This window comes from Rhinoraja longicauda, chromosome 1 (genome assembly GCF_053455715.1).
Source record: "Rhinoraja longicauda isolate Sanriku21f chromosome 1, sRhiLon1.1, whole genome shotgun sequence".
Classification (NCBI taxonomy): Eukaryota; Metazoa; Chordata; class Chondrichthyes; order Rajiformes; family Arhynchobatidae; genus Rhinoraja; species Rhinoraja longicauda.
In genome coordinates, this window is record NC_135953.1 from 117,103,092 (window position 1) to 117,125,070 (window position 21,979).

The 21,979-nt window shown below is 38.1% G+C and overlaps 1 protein-coding gene across 3 annotated transcripts in view; it reads right to left on the reverse strand.

Annotated features, from left to right (window-relative positions):
• LOC144596619 (la-related protein 1B-like) overlaps positions 1–21,979 on the reverse strand; it is a 58,159-nt gene that overhangs the window by 16,885 nt on the left and 19,295 nt on the right. For all 3 annotated transcript variants that reach the window (XM_078405163.1, XM_078405172.1, XM_078405182.1), the window contains exons 3-16: positions 20,056–20,126; positions 16,802–16,861; positions 14,751–14,931; positions 12,928–13,071; positions 11,786–11,941; positions 11,294–11,456; positions 11,064–11,208; positions 9,892–10,066; positions 9,000–9,172; positions 7,857–8,213; positions 3,910–4,033; positions 2,392–2,600; positions 1,014–1,120; positions 11–171 (exon numbers count right to left, since the gene is read on the reverse strand). In XM_078405163.1, coding sequence (XP_078261289.1) covers positions 11–171; positions 1,014–1,120; positions 2,392–2,600; positions 3,910–4,033; positions 7,857–8,213; positions 9,000–9,172; positions 9,892–10,066; positions 11,064–11,208; positions 11,294–11,456; positions 11,786–11,941; positions 12,928–13,071; positions 14,751–14,931; positions 16,802–16,861; positions 20,056–20,126 — 2,226 coding nt within the window. The remainder of the gene's footprint in view (positions 1–10; positions 172–1,013; positions 1,121–2,391; positions 2,601–3,909; positions 4,034–7,856; positions 8,214–8,999; positions 9,173–9,891; positions 10,067–11,063; positions 11,209–11,293; positions 11,457–11,785; positions 11,942–12,927; positions 13,072–14,750; positions 14,932–16,801; positions 16,862–20,055; positions 20,127–21,979) is intronic.

Below are 21,979 nucleotides of genomic sequence, written 5' to 3' on the forward strand. Positions count from 1 at the left end.
ACATGCTCACCATTTAAACATCTCCGACGATATTTATGATAAACCTGTTGGGTGAAGCCATTTTCTCTCAAAAGCTCATGTGAAGGATGCTGAAACTTGGGCAGCGAGTTTGGTGTGCAGCCATAACTTCCAACAAATGGTGTGCCTTCGGAAGGACTGGCATTTGAGCTACTAAACAAACAAAAACGAAGTTCAACATTCTTTATTTTTTTAACTGAAGTATCTCCCTCTAGGTATCAATATTTTTGCACTTCGTTAGTTTGCATTTGTTGTTCACAATAAATTGACTAAATCAGTACAAAGCCCTGAATTTTAAGTTCACAATATGTCCAGAACAGAACTCAAGATATTTTGCCTCAGTCTAAAAATACATTGATGTATTGGCCTTGCTCTGTCACGCATGATCTGTAAAGGCCTGTGACTTTTTAAAAACCCCTTTCTGCTGCCAAAGCTTCCATATTTATTTTCAATCTTATATTAATTGATAACACTTTTGCTCGATGTTAAATATCCATCATACCAAAATACTTTTCAAATTTTAAGATTACACACAATTATTGATACAAGATCATTGAAATTTTCCAAGCTGATGCAGAGTAACGAAAAATTCTGTCCAGAGCATTATGTTTTGAAAACATCAAAATAGTCTGATGGCATTTGCAAGGGGTAGGATGTTCACAAATTTCAAAATAAACATTTACAGCACAGGGCTAAATTTTCCACACAAGCAATAGAAAGAAAGGTTGCCTATTGTCACTCGATAGTAATACCCATCAAGCTAAATAATGTGAATTAAACACTTTATTTATCATAACACTCAAAGCAATAAAAAATATTTAAGAATGAGATGCACATTGAAAGAGAAACCACCCAAAACGTCGTATCAATCCACTGAAACACGTGAATGCTTGCTATTTTCAAAGATGGCTAGAACAACTGCCCTGTTTTCTGCTGTTTAATGCTTCTACAACACTTAAATTATGATAATTAGATCTATCAACAAAAGTATTTACCTAACAGATGATGTCCTTGGTCTGTGTTCTTTAGAATCCATTACCCAGCCAATATGGCATTCAAGTGGAGGATTTGAACTATGTCTCGTCTTTCGCTTCCTTGGAGTCTGTAACAACAATCACCCTGAAGATCAAAACTACCAATATCTTAGTTTCTGCCTCAGTAAATTACACTTTACCCACAGTGTACACATTCATACCATGTATTTGGCCCAAGTCACTGTGACGTCATTAAGCGCCCGAGGTAGAGAGATTATGAGGTTAAATTGGGACTTAATGCAAGACTGCTACCATACCAAGTGAACATGATGGTAAAGTGATAAACTATACCTTGTTTAAATGAGTCATTCAGGATAAACGTTATGGTATGTATACCTTCATCATCTAGGACACCGAGTACAAGAGTCAGGAAATCATATTGTAGCTTTATATGACTGGTCAAGCCGCATTTGGAGTATTGCGAACAATTATGGCCGCCCTATTACAGGATGGGTGTGGAGGGTAGGAGCAAATGCAGAACAGGTTTATTGGAAGAGGCTGCCTAGATTAGAGGATATTATCTATAAGTAGAGGTTGGACAAACTTGGATGGTTTTCTCTGGATCAGAGACCGAGGGGAAACCTGATAGAAGTATATAAAATTATGAGAGGGTAGACAGTCAGTATCTTTTACCCCAGCATGGAAACGTCAAAAGAATGCACAAAGTGAATGCGAGAGGGGCAAGATTTAAAGGAAATGTGTGGGGCAATTTAAAAAAAAAAATAGAATAGTGGAATGCACAGTAATGGTGGTGGAGGCAAATACATTAGTGGCACTTAAGAGGCTTTTAGATGGGTGCGCGATATGCAGGAAATGGAGAGACATGGATTGTGTCCAGGCAGATGCAATTTGTTTAACCTGGCATCATGTACATTGTGGGTCAAAGGGTCTGTTCCTGGTCTAGATTGTCCCATATTCCACATCAAAAAATAGAGAAAAAGAGGCAAGAGAGAAAATCTGAATCAGAACTTAAATAAAATTCACCTCAAATTGAGGCACTACATCATTTTAGTCTTGTACCAGGATTCACCAATTCTAGGCAATGGGACCAATAGACAGTCCATAGGAAAAGTTTCCCTTGGATAACAAATCTACAAATTTTTAATTCAGATACTTAATATAAAAGCAAAGGCAGCCATATAAATTCTGAAATCATGACAATAATGGTATTTTGCATTACAATTATTTGAGTAACAAACCAATGCACACCTGCAAAGCTTAGTTCTCATGAACACAAAAAATGAGTTGACATCTATTGCATTTAGAATACAAGATCAAAAATAGAGCTGGGCACGATCTTTATATTTTATCCTTTCACTCAAAATAAAAATAATTATACCTCAATATCCAATGGCCGCCCTTCTTTCACAACAGGATAGAAACGTGGAGTTTTATTAGGATCTTGTAGCCTAGGTGTACGCGGTGTCCTTGGCGTTCTGGCAGAACATACTGGTGATTCTGGCACAGTTGTAGGCAGAGAGCGGGCTAGATTTGAAATTGGTGGCTCTGGAACACCAAACAGCTTGTTGGCTAATTCTTCAGTATAATCTAAGACACAATCAGGATTTATTTCTGTTACATTCTTTTGTTTCAAACAGTCAAGCTGCTCTACTAAAACAAGCTACTAATCAAGCAATCAGCCTTCAAATGGTACACAAATTCCATTATTCAAGAGCCGGTGTCCCATTCATAGCTAAGATACAAAATATTACTTGCACAACTGTAAAATCATGAGCCAAGTGAAAGATAGCAAGCGTTCACACATGGGTTGCAAGCAGACGTCTTTTCTATTTTACGTGTACAGAATACACCATCTTCATTTCATCAGTCATCCATTCCTGGCAGTAGTTTTAATTTAGTTTGCGATGACGAGGCATCATGGCACAAGTACCTGTTGCCATAAAACCGACTGTGGACTATATCCTGTTTACATTGTCAATTAAAGATACATGGGGTTGATAGTAAGAAAAGAAAACTTTGCCAGATACATGGACTTGTATATGGACCTAAGCAAGGTAAACAATTATGCTAAAGACTTATAAATTACAGAATATGCTCCTGAGAAAGTACTGTGTACAGTTCCAAGCACTATGTACAGAGGAAAAAGATAACAGATTTAGAAAGCAGTGAGATTTGCTAAATCCATATCAGATTGACGGATTGTGGAAAGGAGGCCAGGCCAGAGGAAACTGATTTTTTCCTCAGCGGTATATTAAGGGGAGGGGGGGGGGGATTGAAGTTGTATTTAAGGTCCTTTGATAATAGTCACGAAAAATAGTTTGCCATTTGTTGCAATCCATTGCAAATAATTCGGCCAACTGATTGGCTGGCAGATATTAAAGTCCATCCCATCCACATGCTCCCTGCAATGATCAACATGGGAGATGAACTAACTGTTCAACAGCTACAGGATGCTAATGCTCATCAGTAGGTCACTGTAACAAAATGTGCCTTGGGCTATGAAGCTTATCAAGGTGTAGAGTCAAGTTTGAAAATTTCCAAACACCATTTTCATCCACAGCTAAAATCTTTTTGCAATGCTCAAAGGTCTGCTATGTACCGAGGGGTGCCATTGTTTAAGAGTTGTGATTCTGCAAGTTTGACCATTTAACTAATGTTTGAGTAGTCTGTGGGTCACCCCGGCAACTAGTCCAAAATGTCAGCAAAAGATGGATTTCTAGCTTATTCATTTTCCAAATTTGATGCCATGCAGTGACTGAATGGGTTGCTCTCGATTCCAAATAGTTGCACATTTAACACGCCATTGGAAAAGGCTGGGTGGTTGTTGATTTGGTATGCAATCTGTGCCAATAGACAAAAATACATCTTTGTTCTCTCTAGCTTATACTGATCTTACCTTGGTGGGCCTTTGGTGGTGCAGGAGGCACCTCTTGGTGTGATTCACTGGGTGCTTCAGGTGCCAGGGTATCAAAATGCTCTTTGCTGATGACTTTCAACTTCTTAAAATTCTCAATTTCTTGCTATATTCGATATAAGAAAAGGAGATTAGTGATATTTTACAATGTCTAATATCAGCCGACTTTCTCTTTGTGAGATGTTAAGTCATACAGCTTGGAAACAGGCCCTTCAGCCCAACTCATCCACACTGACCAAGGTGCCCCATCTAAGATAGATATTAAAGTTATATACATCTTCCACAGAATGAACAACATTGGAGAAGAACTGTTCAACGGTTGGAGGGTGCCAACGCTCATTAATCGATTACTGTATCTCTCAAAATCTTTCCTTTCCTAATGCATTTTAAATGTTGTTATCATACCTGCCTCAACTACCTCCTCTGACAGCTCATTCCATGTATCCACCACACTCTGAGTGAAAAGGTTGTCACTCAGGTTCCTATTAAAATGTTGCCCTTTTACCTTAAACCAATGTCCTCTGTTTCTTGATTCCCCTACCCCAGGGGAAAAGCGCAGTCACCTATCAATTCCCCTCATGATTTTATACACCTTTTAGTCTCCTGCGCTTCCCCAAACTCTCCCCAGGTCCTGGCGACATCCTCGTAAATCTTCTCTGCACTCTTTCCAGCTATATTTAGCAATTTCCAGCTAGCTGTAATATATTTATATTGATTTGTGGATTGGTTTCTGTGCAGCACCAAAACAAATTGGGTCAACTGTCAATTTGAGTTAAACCACAGTAGATTTCTGTGCAGTGAAAATAAGATGCACAATCAATTTATTTCAACATAATGCATCATGTAACATGTGAAAATGTATTCCTGATCTTTTGTTTAAAATAGAATTTAAATTGTAAACCTCAAGCAGAGATTGAGAACAGCAATGATGATTTTCCGCACAATAATTGATGGGCAAATTATAATTACGCATCCTCGTATAACGTTAAAAAAATGCTGTGATTTTACCCGACCTCTAATCAATGTACGTTAAAATTCCAGAACAAATTACATTATGCATATAAATTTGCACTGCTAACTCACTGTTTATGATTCAGGAGGTTGTAAACTACCACTCAATACTGAATCACAAATTCACTGTTCCAAAATGTGTACACATTTACACCGGACATTAAAGCTTTTCCTTTCCTCTCAAGGTTGTGCATTAACTTAAAAAAATTATTTGGTCCAAGGATGAGGATAGTGTTGGTAATGTCAGCACTTATAGTTCAGCCTTAATTGCACTCAAACTGAGAAGTATTCGAAGAAACATAAACATGTCAAAACTATTTAGTCATTAGAAGATGAAGTCCACGAAGATCGTGAACTAGCATGGCCAGTTTCCAGGTTGTAAATTTTACCCATTTCTACGCAAATTACTCATTATTGCATGAAACGATTTGACCCATTTTGCAACCAATTTATATCTTTTTAGAGGGTCACAAGACAAGTTAGTATTATTTCTTGTAACTATGACAATGATTTTTCCATCCTTGCTCTTGATTTTCCTTGTGTCTTGACCTAAACAGCCAGGAGATGAATTTTCCCCGCTCTGAAAGTAACCATGCAGGTACAGCAGGCAGTGAAGAAAGCAAATGCCATGTTGGCTTTCATTGCGAGAGGATTTGAGTTTAGGAGCAAGGAGGTCCTCCTGCAGTTGTACATGGCCCTGGTGAGTCCGCACCTGGAGTATTGTGTGCGGATTTGGCCTCCTAATTTGTGGAAGGACATCCTTACTATTGCGGGAGTGCAGCGTGGGTTCACCAGGTTAGTTCCCGGGATGTCAGGACTGACATATGATGAAAGAATGGGTCGACTGGGCTTGTATTCACTGGAATTTAGAAGGACGAGAGGGATCTTATAGAAACATATAAAATTCTTAAAGGAACTGGACAGGGTAGATGCAGGAAAAATGTTCTCGATGTTGAGGGAGGCCAGAAACAGGGATCACAGTTTAAGAATAAGGGGTAGGCCATTTAGGATTGAGATGAGGAAAAACCTTTTCACCCAGAGAATTGTGAATCTGTGGAATTCTCTGCCACAGAGGCAGTGGAGGCCAAATAACTGGATGTTTAAGATAGAGTTGGATTTAGCTCTTAGGGCTAAGGGAATCAAGGGATATGGGGGAAGCAGGAACAGGGTACTGATTTTGGATGATCATCCATGATCATATTGAATGGCGGTGCTGGCGTGAAGAGCCATTTCCTCCTAAGGATGGTAACACAAAGTGGCAACACGAGAATTCACTAGTACAATCAAAATGTCATCGTTTAGTGTGTATATGAAAAATATAGAGGCCACTTTACTTCTGGCAGTAGTATTTAATGTTACAATTTTTTCAGAATAAAACACCAAAACATGCAATGATACTGGACAGCGCCTGACTCCCCAACCTGTGCCTGCTGAAATTCAATGTGCGTATCCAGTTGCAGTTATATAATTTTGAGAAAGTGTGTGCTTGGGTTGTGCTGGTCCAATGTAAAAGAACTTGCTCAGTTTTACTGCCTGTGTTCTCTGATCAATATTATGCATCTCCTTCTCAAATAGATCCAATTTTGCTTAAGCAAAAAACAAAAGGCTGGAGGAATTCAGTGGGTTAGGCTGCCCTGCAGAGTGATAAAGGACCCCAACCCGACTGACGTCTGTACATTTCCTTCCACAGATGCTGCCTGACCCACTGAGTTCCTTCAGTAGTGTTTTTTGCTCAAGATTCCTGCACCTGCAGTCACTTGTTCCTCCAGATAAATAGCATGTTTAAGGTATGGCAAAGATAAGACAGGATCTCCATAAAGTGACAAAGACCAAGCCAGGTTCTATCTGGCAGTATTTGGTTTTAATTTCCCACCAAACACAGCCAACGTTGGCGAAATCTAGCCAATTAACTTTAGTGATGACCAAATTATTCCAAATCAATTATTCCACTATTAACCATAGTTTAAAGGTATTACTTTAGAAAATTCTCAGGGACGAAGCTTTTTCACCATTTATTCCCTGATAAATGCAAAAAGTATATTTAGAAAAATAAATCTAAGTGGATTATTAAGATAGACCGTAGTTCCTCCATTGTCTTCCACGTGTGAATGCATCGCAACTAGTTTCAGAAAAAAGGGAGAAAGTATGTAGTGATTTTGTAGCAAGTTCCAACATCCCCGTTACACCAAAGTGGGAAAATTATGGGCCAGAGCATTCAGCTCCCAGGTTCTGTCAAAACAGACAGATGGGGCCTAAATTTAATATGTTAATATGTTGAAATGGTGAAGACCCACTCAACATAGATTAGCACATTATAGATGCCCATGCAATTTGGGAATTCACATTATGTATTAGTTTAGCTCAATATTTATCTCCTTAACTATGAAACGAGCAGAAAGAGAGACTCATATTTCACAACACTGACCTCATTGCTCCCAAATTAGTACTTCCCTACCAACCACAAAGACTTAATTATTTTTGTCTATCCATATTATATCTTTAAAGGATACAGTTACAAGATAATTTACAAGCAACAGAATGCCCATTAATAGCATATAGATCTGGTTAGAGTCATACAGCACGGAAAAAAAAGCCCCTTTAGCTGAACTCGTCCAATGCTGACCAAGCTGCCTCATCTACGCTAGTCCCATTTGGTTTCAGGGGAACATCCACAGAATTTATTAAAAAATGTAAACATGAATTTTAACCTAGAATTAAATCCATCTTCATAAAAAAGGGAGGAACACAATGTACAAAATGTTCAAATGTAGGTCAATATAAATTAATATCATCACAAGGTGATATCTGATTGCTGGAGCATTGAAAGCAGAATAAATTTAAACTATTTAATTTTCCATTGGCATCAATTATGTAAGGTCACTAATAAGTTAACAATTTATAGCAAGATGATGGTTCACCTTTATCATTGAATATTCTGGTCCATTTTCCTCCATCCATAGATCTTGTTCATAGTAGTACAACCCATCATTGATAGCCTTTGCCAATTCTGTCGTAATTTTTGCTCGAGAAACATGATTTCCTGTACGGTCACCACCTGGATGTTTGCGCATATGAGGTGGAGTCTGGGTCACAATCAATATCTTGTTCACATCACGGTCATCAATTTCATAGTCCGAGTCATCATCTGGCCAATCAGTGAAGGTATTTTTGCGACCCTCTATCTGTTCCATTTCTTCATCAAACATGAAATCGAGCTCCTCCTGTTCTTCTTGCTCCTGTTTGTGTGTTTGTTGAGGTTTGGGCGATTCACTTTCCTGTAAATCCAGATGAGACAATTAACTTTCTTTAAGATAGTTATCTTTGGAAAACAAAATGCAGAGCTGGTTTAGCTTAATAAAATAAGCATAAACTGTTATTGTTGTAAATATATTGAAACTAACCAGACAACAGTGGTTCAAACATGGATTCCTTTTTCAAGTCATTTGCAAAATTGCACCAAGGATGAGGGGCTACAAAGCACGTGAAAGACAATTGAGCTGATTGATATACACGATATCAAACTCCCAGCAGCAATAATCATCACAAGAACCCACAATATAGCTAAAGCAGACTTCTACGGGGGCAAGGAGCATTATGAGAGGAAGGCATACTACTTACTCCCTTTGAAAAAAAAACAGGAGTAATATCCTTATGCTTCTCTTACTAGAGCTTTACTTGAGAGAAGGAAAAAAATGTACAAAAGAATGTAAGAAAATGTAAGAAAGGTCAGAAACACGAGAAAACAAAATGATTAAGAAAAAAGGATATGGAGAGTAGGAGAGCAAAACCAAACAGAAAAAGACTAAAACTTGTACTTGTAAATATGCATGATGTGCTTAACACCCTGACACAGCCTTCCATATAGACAAGTAAGCAAGATCTCAAAAATATATTACATTTTGGAATGGAAAAGGTCTGTACTTCTGAAACCATATAAATGAACTGTTCCGTTAAAACCTTGCATCACTAGGTCTATAAATTACAAGGCATATCCTGTTAATATCAGAATTTTATTTCTATCTTGCAATGAAGACTACAACTCATAACACATCTGGGTATACCTTCACATTAAGTGGTGATGGCCGGTGTCTCTTTTTCACTTCAATCCAAGGATCTGATTCCAGATCAGGTAAACTTGTAGAAAGTCCTTTAGACATTGTTTGAAGGTTACTGGTTTCAACATTTGTCTTTGCATCAACAGGACTACCCAGCCTCGGGGAACTAGGAGCAGATTCTGAAATCACAAGGTAATTTACCACATTATTACGTTACATTACTACATACAACTGAAAAAACAAAGACTAAAGGAAGCCAAAGTTAGGAACAAGTGGAAGATCAGATACTAGCACTTTTGGACCTCTTGTTTCTCTGCAGAACTCAGCACAAACATTCTAACTCAAAGGGTCAGTTGTAATCAGCACTAAAACAAAGTACGGTGATGCTCCTAGCAAATCCTCAATCATCTGCAGTATTGGAAACCCTGATTCAATTACTGCATCTCTCCATTCTGTACTAATGTACAAGTATTGCTTTGAACTGATTAGTAGATTTGAAGCGTCAAAGCAAAACAAATATACAAAATGAAAATTAAGATAATTGCTAGATCAATGGCCGTTTTTTTTGTAAATCTATAAAAACACATACACCAGGATATTTGTTAACTAAAATCATATGACAAAAAGACACAATGCCAAATTTGCCATATTTATGCACCATGGTAACTTCAACATTTGCCATAGGTTTAAAATCAGTTTCAATTTACACTCAGGTGAAGACGTTTCTTACTTCACAGGTGAATTCCAGTGGCTCTGCTATGCAGAATACTCAGGACTGCAAGCCAAGATTGATGCAATGTGAGATTGAGGAAAGGGTCAAAGCAGAAGGTCTACATCCAAATACCTTTGCAGCTAATTCACAGGATCAACAGAACTGAAAGAATTATAGTATTCTCACCAGTTTGAGAGCCATACATCTGTCCAGGTATAAATTCTGGACAATTGATTAAACGGGAGAAATCAGTCCTTGGAACATCAGAAACAGGCGGGCCTGGAATTGGCCATTTTTCAGGACACTCTTTTTTCCTCATCTTCTGGTCCACGATTTGTACCTCAGTGCTTCCTTTTAAAGCCTATGAAATTAAACAACTGCATTTCATATCTCATTTTCTGACAACATACAGGCTTTTAAGGCTGTTCAGAATAATCGATTGAGCATGTTAAAGACGGGGAAGTATTAGTCTTTTTCGAAATTCAACAGCAATCACAATAAACCTAACCTCTAGAGAACAAATGTTTTCTCTTTGCTGGCTTCTATAATTCTGATCTGATGGAGACTTTCCAATTGGATGGTAAACTATCCAATTGTATTGTTCCTTATTACTTCACAAATAAAAGACAGGTTTTTGATGCTGGGGCATCATTCACTATCATTGAGAGCCCCAATAATGTATTTAAAGGCAGATGAATAACAAGCAAAGCAAGGCATAATTTGCCAATGCTACCCACATTCACAGACCAGTCACATATGAGAGCTTGTAGTTGTGGAAAATCTAATAACTTTTGTGCAATACTTCTTGCAAGTATGATTGACATCTTCAATAAAGAGTTCACTTTCCACATGTAAACTAAAATGTTCGTGATAATTATACTTTGCATTCAAGTATTGCGCTGTGCATAAAAATTCCACACTCCACATCAAGCCCATGATAACGTAATGGGAAGTTGCATCTTAATATGAAGTTATATTACAGCTGGCGGTAACTCAACAAATACAAAAATAAGTAATCAACAATCTTGTTCAATTGTTCATCCAGAAACAGGAACAATTCAGTGTCATAACAAAAGTTAGTAATGGGATGTCAGGACCAATGTCTTGACCTAACTTATGAATAATACCTTTTAATACCTCCATGTGTTGACCCATTGCACGGATTTCCACCCCCCCCACCACCCCCCATTCAAACTTTCCACACACACCTGCCCTGGAAGTGAGCCCAGTTATTCATATACCTGAATTTCCCCCACACCATTTTTAAAAATTATGGAAAAGTTAGAGGAAAAAATGCATTTAGAAATGCACTATTTCCTGTAATCAACACAACAGAACCATTAAAAAAAAGACATTACCTCCAAAATAAGATTTACATCTGTGGTTAGTGCCTGTACTCGATGGAAACTAGCAATCAAGGAAATAGGCAGAAAACCTTGTTCGTCCATCTTTCTCCGTAGAAAAAAATCTCTTTCCAGGTTTTCGGTACTGAAGTAATATTCGCTTTAAAAAGAAATGAACAATGTTAAAATACTTTCCAGTTGTTATTTTTAGTAAAGGATTATTTAACACAAAAAAAGTTACGTACATTTGTCGTTTTATGTACTCCTTCAGTAAAGTTTCATCCACGGTGTACATCTGCGCTCCACTTCCATCATCGTAATAGTACATCATGTTAGTGTTGTATTCTGGTATATATTGGTCAGATGTCTCATATGAATGCTTGTACCCATAAGGGTAATCATAATTCACTAAGGAAAAGTTAAATTAGTGACATTAATAGAATTTACATTAATCATTGACATCATCTCCTAACTCACATTTACAAATCTAGCACATGGGATAGATTTCTGTGAACAATATTTACACAAAGTGTTTTCTGTGTTAAACCAAACACTGAAATGCAGAGAAAATATTTCGCTTGTTCTAATATAATTACACCAAACTGTTTACAGCTTTGCAAATTTTAGTTTCTCATCTCAGGAATATTGTAACAGGCTGTTAACTACAAAATTTTTTTAAAAAATCTCTTGGCAGATCTAATAAAATTAATGGCAAATTCTACAGCAAAAATACATACCATGCGAATTTCCTCTGCCACGCCCTCTGCCTCGCCCTCTTCCGCGTCCTCTGCCTCTGAAACCTCCGCGCATGCCACCGCTCTCGCTCCTAACGCTGCCAACTTCATCAGCATCATCTCTTCTGTCTCTATCGCGTTTGTCATCCCGGCGCCAACCTTTGTGAATAAATAGCCAATGAAATGGGATTTCTAAGAAATTTGCTTTAATATTTGATCCACTTTAAGTAAATGATAAATGTGAATAATTTAGTGAGGCAATTTTGGCTGTTGCCGATTTTTAGCTCACAGGTAGAAAGTGAAAAAAAATGTCCAAAGTTAACTGTTTATCTTGATTAAACATGCAGCTTATAATTTAGTACTTCCAAATCAATTTAATCACTGACCTAGATCATGTAATTCCCTTTCCCCCCATTTATAAAATCATTCAGCAAGCTTATATGGAAATTTTAAAAATCCATTCAAATATTTCAAACTCATACAATGAAAATAATTTCTCAGTTATAAATGCAATGGCACAACAGCTTAATTTTTTTTTGTATTCAATGCTTTAGCTTAAGCTTTGAAAACTGACCTTTCTAAAAAAAAGCTGCAATATCAAACTGATTGAAGCACATGTCTGCATTCTATTACAAAAACGCTATCACATTATTAAATGCAATGCACGTTGGATATCTACTATGGGCACATGTACATTTCCCCTGGATGAATCACTACCATTTGGTAACTGTGGGAGAGTGGTAGAGTCTAGGACTGGAGGTCATAGCCTCAGAATTAGACGTTCTTTTAGGAAGGAGACAAGGAGAAGTTTCTTTAGTCAGAGGGTGGTGAATCTGTGGATTATTTGCCACAGAAGGCTGTAGAGGCCAAGCCAGTCGATATTTTTAAAGGCAGAGATAGATTGACACCTATACTAATCAGAAATCGGAGGTTATGGGGAGAAGGCGGGAGAATGGGGTTAGTCAGAGGGAGAGATAGAATAGCCATGATTGAATGACGGAGTAGACTTGATGGGCCAAATGGCCTAATTCTACTCATATGATAACTGGTATTTTTCTCGCGTTCTGAGTGATTAATAGCTTTGATTCCAATCCAAGTAAACATTGAAATATTGCACCAAACTTAAATATATCCCAACCACTTACTTCTTGAATAATCATTTCTTTTGTTGTTTTGAACTGATCGTGTTGTATCTGATTGAGATCGTGAACTGTTACGTGAACTTGGTCTTTCTTGCCCATCTTGCTTCACTTCATCTAGGTGTAGCGGAACCCATTTATGCTTTGTGGCTAATGTTTTAAAAGAAAACAATAATAACTGTGTAAGAAAAAAAAACTGCAGATGCTGGTTAAAATCGAAGGTAGACACAAAATGCTGGAGTAACTGTGCTTGTTTAAATTGAACTCTTCATCAAGATATTTTTCCAGAATCCAAATAAAAGTTGTAAAACATGGGAAATGTAGGAAGTCATCTTTTAGTTTGGAAGTGAAAAACCAAGATTTTGTCTCTAATGACATAGAAGAGCACAGCACAAGAATAAGCGCTTCAGCCCACAATGGCTGTGCAGACCATGATACCAAACTAATTCAAACAATAATAATGAATTGAATCTAATTGGCCTAGTCCCCATGGACCCCATGCATTATTATCTTGTGGATTAGCCTACCATAAGTGACCGTATTAAATTCCATGTAGCCAACATCCACAACTCAACCTATATCAATCATCCTGGTCACCTCCTACTTGAAATGCAATCAAGTTTCAAAACAAGACATGCCCTGCCCAGTCGATAATAAGCCCATGCTTTTCAAAATGGAGACAAATCCTATCAAGATTCCTGTCTATTAGCTTCCCTACCACTAATGCACACTACACCCTGCTGTATTATTTGACAACCCAAAGCTCACTGGCCAATAATATGCTAGTTTATCCCTATTTACTTCCTTCAACAAGACAAATTGACTTCAAATTTGATCATATTCTCTGAAAAGCAATCAAGACACCAAATATAAAAACCATGAATGGAAATCACAAAATGTTAATAAATTGGACTCCATCAATAATAAGCTAATTACTTGACTGCATGTACAGCTGGAGACAAAAGTAGCATAGACTATGTACATCACTTAACCAAATTATTTAATAAAAACAAAAAACTGCCTATAATATAAAAGAGAGGCATTTACATTCCACCATAAAGCTGCTGCATTTTAAGTGCTACATAGTACTAAAAATGCAGCAGCTTTATGTTGGAATGTAAATGCGTCTAATATTATTCTACAAAGTACTATGATAATTGACTGAACAGGATCAGCAAAAGTAGCAGCTAATTTGCAAAATCACTAATTAACCTCACTGTTCATCCTTTAATTTTGGATTCAAATCCCATCTTATTTATTTGCATGCCTGCTATTAATATGAAAAAAATACTTGCAGAAATATAATTTAGCTTCCACTTGTAATTATGAACAATATTTTTGTAAACTTGTTCAAATGAACCCAACAAAAGCATAAATAATTAGCACAGATACAAAATGTAACATTTCAATGTGAAATAATACATTTTAGAAAATATTTTATGTAATATGCATTTTTTCCAACAGGAAGTATATGCAGAGAGATTTTCTATTTAAAAAGATTCTGGGCTTTATAACTTGCAATCATGTTGAATAATGGTTTACAGTTCAGTAGAATCATTCTTTGTTTTACTTTGATGCAGCTTTACAGCTGACTATGATTTTCCAATCCACAGTTGGGGAACCATACCATACATGGATGTGCATCTCTTGGATGTATTACGGCCAACAGCACATCTTTACATTTTATATGACGTGCTTGGGCATTCACACTGGATTGCGTGTTTTTTAAAAAACTGTGATTTTATTCTTGTGAGTTCCTTATGTGGGGAGACTGAAGGACAAGAATACAAATCATAAAGTTAAGGTTTTTTCTGTATAGAAGAAACTACCTTTTTTTCCCTTTTGTGAAGATCCCTGGGATTCATCATCAATGGCCGACTTCTCCTCATCATCATTTTGGAGTGTTTCTCTATTTTCTTTGCTCTCACTGTTGTCCTTCTTTTCAATCTTATCTTTCTTCTTATTTTTATTCAGAGGCTTTTTGCTTGGTTGGTTCATGATGTTATGATGCTACAAGTGAAAAGATACAATCAAACATCACAATCACATTTATATCTTCAAAATACTCATACAAATCTATAATGGGACGTATCCATAGACATAATTATATTAACCGTTTTAAAGTAATCTACTGTTGGTTTCAAATCAAGGCCACTTTTCTAAATCTTCTTAGATACTGGGAATAATGAAAACAGATAATGAAACTGGGAAGATAAATAACAACTGTTGACCCTAGCTTTGCATTCAACATTATTCTGAAATGAATACTGTAAACAGTCTAAATGGATTAAACATCTGGAATAGTTGTAAGAATAGCAAATCCTCACAGAAGCCCAGAGAAGAAATAGAAAATAGAAGAAATCTAAATGGCATTGAAATTATTAAGATGTGAACTAAAAATTGGGGGATGTACACAAAATTAGGGAAGATACTTAAGATTTTAAAAAATTGATAAAAATAATTTTCTTTCAAGAATTGAGATTCATTTTTCCCCTTGACCTTAAAGCAGAACAGTGGGTGTAATTAGTTTCAGTTCACACTTTAACCGTGATTTTGATCAGTAAAAACTATCAGCATCACTTAGAGCATGGTTTTAATGACAACCACTACAGCGATATAACGAGGGTTTACTGTAAACAGACCACAGCGGAGGGAGTGGCATCCGTAAATGCCGATGACTGCAGATGATGGTTAATAGAGAAAAAGACGCAAAGTGCTGGAGTAATTCAGCGGGTCAGGATCTCTGGACAATATGGATAGGTGACACCGGGACCCTTCCTAAGATTGATTCAGTGGACTGAGTTACTTCAGCACTTTGTGTCCTTTAAAACTAGGCGGTTACCATGGGGCTCCCCCATCCTCTCATCTGCTGTTGGCGGTGACTCTCGGGAGAAGCTGCGGGATATGGGTGTGCGGAGTGGGAAAAGGATGATTGGACAGAGCGACGGGAGAAGCAGGCGGCAGTGGTGGTCAAGTGTGGAGCGGATAAAGCCACTGCCGACAGCAAGAAACAGCAGCAGGTGAGCGGGGTTGGAAACCAGAGCCCTAAACATCCAGGGAACGTTGGGAGCAGGGATGGGCTGGTAGGTCATTGCATTCACATTCAGTTTACATTTTTGTAAGTTTCTGGCATCCATGGTGCTTTAGAGACACAGGACGGGTGTCATTAGCGGGCTAGGGATGTATTGTTGTTTCATTATCTCGTGACCTCTGTTGGTCTGGAAAAACAGAGAATCCAAAAAGGCTCTGAAATAGAGTGTGCCTGAAAATCAGCGTTCAACCTTTACATTTAAAAAATATTCAGGTTTCTGCTTCTTTCAGATAGCGAGTTTTCAAGTTTATGCAACCTTGGGTTCTTTCTTTTTATTTCATACAGACCGTCTGTATCTTTCTGTTGTCTAAAGCTTTCCTCCTTACTGTCAATCACACAGCCAAAAACGTGTCACTTCACTTGTGTTTAACTGTACTTACGCAGACTCTGAAGCAGCTGTTACTTTTATCAAATGTAATGAGTTCTGACAGCATTGCTAACACTTCTATAATAAATTCCCGGTCATTAAGAGAAATAAATATCAAAGACAACAACAAAATAAGCAATATATTATATGTGGATACAGGATGGAATAAAATTACGCTCATCCCATAAAGATATAAATCAAAAGATTTAATGCTATTTTTTTCATGTACCTCAAAATACATCCTACTAAAGAACTTCCTATTCAGTAGGGGTAAATGTCCATCTCCTTTTTTTTTTAAACTTCTCCACTGACAGGCAGCAGCTACTTTATTTTCCACCGGCATTGCATCAGTATTTTGTTCTATTTGAGAGACCAGCTTATGAAATATTTGTTTATTACCAGCACACACCAAAGCAGCATACCTCTTTATTAGCGATTTCTCCTGGAGTAGGCCAGTTTGTGATGTCACTGAAGTCACTTGCCTAAAAAAAGGAAAATAATGAAAAGCAATAGACTTCATAGACATTTACAGCATAGAAGGATACAAGGTCGCCTGGAATAGTAGAATTAGGCCATTCGGCCCATCGTCTGCTCTGCCATTCATTCATGGCTGATCTATCTCTCCCTCCTAACCCCATTCTCCTGTCTTCTCCCCATAACCCGACACCTTTACAAGAATCTATCTATCTCTGCTGTAAAAATATCCACTGACTTGGCCTCCACAGCCTTCTGTGGCAAAGAATTCCACAGATTCACCACCCTCTGACTAAAGAAATTCCTCCTCGTCTTCCTAAAAGAAGGTCCTTTAATTCTGGTGATATGACCTCTAGTCCTAGACTCTCCTACTAGTGGAAACATCCTCTCCACATCCACTCTATCCAAGCCTTTCACTATTCTGTGTTTCAATGAGTTCCCCCCTCATCTAAACTCCAGTGAGTACAGGCACAGTACCGACAAACGCTCATCATAGGTTAACCTACTCATTCCTGAGATAATTCTTGTAAACCTCCTCTGGACTCTCTGCAGAACCAGCACATCCTTCCTCAGATATGGTTCCCAAAATTGCTGACAATATTCCAAATGCAGCCAGACCAGTGCCTTACAGAGCCTCAACATTACATCCCTGTTTTTGTATACCAACCCTCTTGAAGTAAACGTCAGCATTGAGTTTGCTTTCTTTACTACCGATATGGCATGCTAGAATACCACCCCCCCCCCCCCCCCCTTCACCAAAGCCTCCCATTTTTAAAATTTCCAATATATATCCCCTTTGAAAGACACCAAACATTTTCACACCCTTTCAAGCAATCAGGTCTTTGCCAATGAAAAGAATACTGTATCAAAACCATACAATTTTAAACTGTATACTTAATCAGCCTATAATATATATAGGTTCAATAACCATCCTATTGGAATGGTACGTTCAGTGGTGTTGATTTGTTATTGTCACTGCTCACAAGTACAATCAAGCCTTACACAAGTACAACAGGTAGTGCAAAGAGAACAATACCCGAGTGCAGAATGTAGTTTTCCAGCATAGGTTCATGAGATCTTGGAGTAGAATTAAGCCATTCAGCTCATCAAGCCTACTCCGCCATTCAATCGTGGCCGATTTATCTTTCCCTCTAACCCCTGACAACCATAATCTATCTCTGTGTTAAAAATATCCATTGACTTGGCCTCCACAGACTTCTGTGGCAATGAATTCCACAGATTTGCCACCCTCTGACTAAAGAAAGATTTCCTCATCTCTTTCTTAAAGGAACTTCCATTTATTCTGAGGCTATGACCTCTGGTCCTAAACTCTCCCACTAGTGGAAAAATCCTCACCACATCCACTCTTTCCAAGCATTGTTGCGTTACAGTTAGAGGAGAAAAAAAACTCAACGGTCGCAATGAGGTCGGTTGGAAAATCAGAAAAGCATACTTGTTAATGTTATTCTCAAAGCTTTTAGTGTGGGTGAAAGGAGTTATAATTCATTAGGTGCTGTCATCAGCATTGGGAAGGAGACAGCTGTTCCTTTAGTGTTTCACGAATCAAGTTGGTATTGTGTCTGAATAGAATTAAATGTGGCTATGAAATAGAGAGCTGGTGCGGTGTCATTTGATGATTGCGATTTGGAAAGTTAGAGAAATTACATTACAATATAGCATATTGTAGGTTAGATAAATAGTATCGTGACCAGTGCATGTCAAGAAGGAAAAGGTCATAACGTATGTACACCTTTGATGCAAAAGGATTCAAATACAGATTAAAGGATGTCTAACTGAAGTTATATTGGGATCTCCTGAGATGGGTTTCCTGAGAGTGCCCCTGTTTCCTCCCAAAGATGTGCAGATTGGGAGATCAATTGGCCACTGTAAATTCCCCCTAAAGTGTAGGTAATTGGCAACAAGTGTGAGAGTGTGGTAATGACAGGAATGTGGGATGTGTAAAATGGGATTACTGTTGCCATTGCAAATGTGTGCATAATAGTTGATACAAGTTTGGTGGCCGAAGGGCCCGCTTTTGTGTTGTACAACTAAGTAGAAAGGAAAAAGATAGATGTTTAGTTCAGAACAAGGTTTCAATAAAGGCTAAGATAAATTTTATTTAAAATGGCTGTATTTGACTCTCACGTCTTCTCCTCCCACAGCAAGATGGCTTTTATGCAAGAGGAAAAACAAAAATAAATGTGGCTTGCTTTCTCAAGGGAAATCCAGCTGTTCAGAATACCTCCAATCCTATCTAGTCTTGTTTCACCCATTTACATCGCCCTTGTCTCTAAACTTTGACAAGTTTGGTTAAGATTTAGTTTCACAATTTAGTTCCACCTTCACTATAAAAATAAGTAACAACAAATCAAAAATAATTTAATTGTGAACATTAATTCAGCATCGTGCATCATGCTCTGTTATAGATCAGTATTAAACAAAGTGCTGTGCTGCATACCACTTCTTAGTCAGGTGGGAAATTGTTTTGTTTTTGTCACCAGAATATTTTGTAGAATATACAAAGAGGCATGATAACCAGAATTTGTCGTATGTAGCATGCACTAAAGCCCATGCCTTTATAGGACCCTTCTGAACTCATTTCTTTCAAGTAATATTCCTTAGGGAAAGTGATAATTTGTGTAATTTAGTCTGTGGGGATTGCCAGAAAATGTATACCTTCCAACAGGTGTTACAAACAAGAAGGCTATTAATATAAAAACTTCTAAATTGTTATTGCCTCATGCTCATTTAACCTGCTACAAGAAAACAATGCAAGAAAAAAATCAAATCATGACAAAAATATTTCTGTTTAGCACTGATTCTATCACACCTGATGCTGTTAGAACAGAGAAAAAAAGGAGAACCAAAAACTATAGATGTAGGAAATCTGAAATAAAAACAGAAAAGCTAGAAACACTCAGATCACACAATATTTGGCGAGTGAAGCAGAAGTAATGATATCAAAGGAACTGAATGGCTGCAAATGGGCTCAGCCAAGAATTTTTTAATAACCTACGATTTGGGATACTGGACCTAAGAGCTTGATGAGTAGAAGAAAAAGAGCAAAGAAATCAGAGAGCCAAATGAGCCAGGGGGGGGGGGGGGGGGGGGAAGAGTGGCTGTGACAAGGGGTTAATTGGTTGAGGATGTATTGGCCCATTATTAAGTTCACAGAACCAATCTATTACCTTCTTTTACATACCTTGCCAGATTTCTTTATCGTCTTGGGCTTGCTTGCCTTGATTATTTTGGTTGCACTTTGGGCTTCTGAAACTAAAATGTAGAGGTAAGTCAGAGAAAAGAATTCAAAACAAAGAAAAATCATTCAATTTTTTTAAATATATTCAAACACCTTTCCGAATGTTACAAAGAAACCAATAGTCAAATAAGCACATTGACACAGCAGTAGAAAATACTGCAACCAATATTCACACACCAAAATCTGTTAAAATGCAGTGATAAGGGGAAAAAATTCAGTATGGATCTGATCAGCATCAAAAAATTAAATAATATTAACTTCTGTTTTCTGAATATCTCTCCACAAAGTGCTTTCTTGCATCTTCTCATTAAATTATACTGTGCACAATAATGCTGTTCATTTTCAAGATTAGGGAAATTTAAAGCAGCATTTTACTACGTAACTCATGAATCGTAGAGATCTGGAAACTCTCCTGTCAGATATGAAACACAGCAATGAGCCATTACAACAGTTAAGGCCAACTGAATATAATTTTTTTTAGGGGAATTCAACACAAACGTAGGGAGATTTGATCCAGTTACATAGGCATAGGCAAGACCTTGTTATGAAATGTTTTGAGAAACTTGTGGCACAACACATCAACGCCATCCTTCCTCCCAGCTTTGACCCTCATCAGTTTGCCTATCGAGCAAACAGATCTACAGAAGACGCCATCAATACAGCCCTCTACACTGTACTGAGCCACTTGGAGCGCCCGGGGACCTATGTAAGAATGCTTTTCATAGACTACAGCTCGGCATTCAATACGATCATCCCAGGCATACTAGTGGACAAGCTGTATAATAACCTGGGTTTTCCCCCATCCATCTGCGCCTGGATAAGAGACTTCCTCACAAACCGCCCACAATCTGTCAAGATCGGCCCCCACAGCTCCTCCACCATTACGCTCAGCAATGGCTCCCCGCAGGGCTGTGTGCTGAGCCCCCTCCTCTATGCTCTGTATACACACGACTGCACTTCTATTCACCCCTCCAATTCAATCATCAAATTTGCAGACGACACAACTGTGGTCGGTCTGATCACTGGAGGAAATGAGTCTGCATACAGAGACGAGAGGTCTGTGCTCTGTCCAAATGGTGCGAGGCAAACAACCTAGCACTGAATACAAGCAAGACAAAAGAAATGGTACTGGACTTCAGGAGACACAGAGCGGTTCCCACCCCACTTCATATAAACGGGGAGGAAGTGGAGAGGGTCTCTACCTTCAAGTTCCTAGGGACCACCATCTCCCAGGACCTCTCCTGGACTGCAAATACTAAAGCGGTAGTTAAAAAGTCACAGCAGAGACTGCACTTCTTAAGACTACTCCGGAAAAACAGACTGAAGGAGAATCTGCTGGTGACCTTCTACCGCTCCACCATTGAGAGCGTACTGGCATACTGCACCATTGTGTGGTATGCTGGCTGCTCGGCTGCAGACTGGAAGGCCCTCCAGAAGGTTATTAAGACAGCAGAGAAAATTATCGGCTGTCCACTACCTTCTCTGAAGGACATCTCCAGCTCGCGTTGTCTAAACAGGGCCAGAAATATAATCAAGGACAGCACACACCCAGGATACGAACTGTTTGCTCTCCTGCCCTCTGGGAGGCGCTACAGGAGCCTAAGGGCCAGAACAAATCGACTCAAAAACAGTTTCTTTCCCTGGGCCATAAGAACAGTGAATGGAAGCACATGACTTGACTACTCTCATTTTCGTCGCACTTTTATTTTTTTTTAAAACATTTTTTAGCATTTTAGGTGTAAATCTCATTCATTATTTATTAGGTTTTTAATTGTTTTTTTATTGATACTGGTATTTGTTGTGTTGGTTCCTATGTCTGTGCGATTGTCTTTGAAAGATCTGCACTGTCGCACTGTTTTCAGCTGTA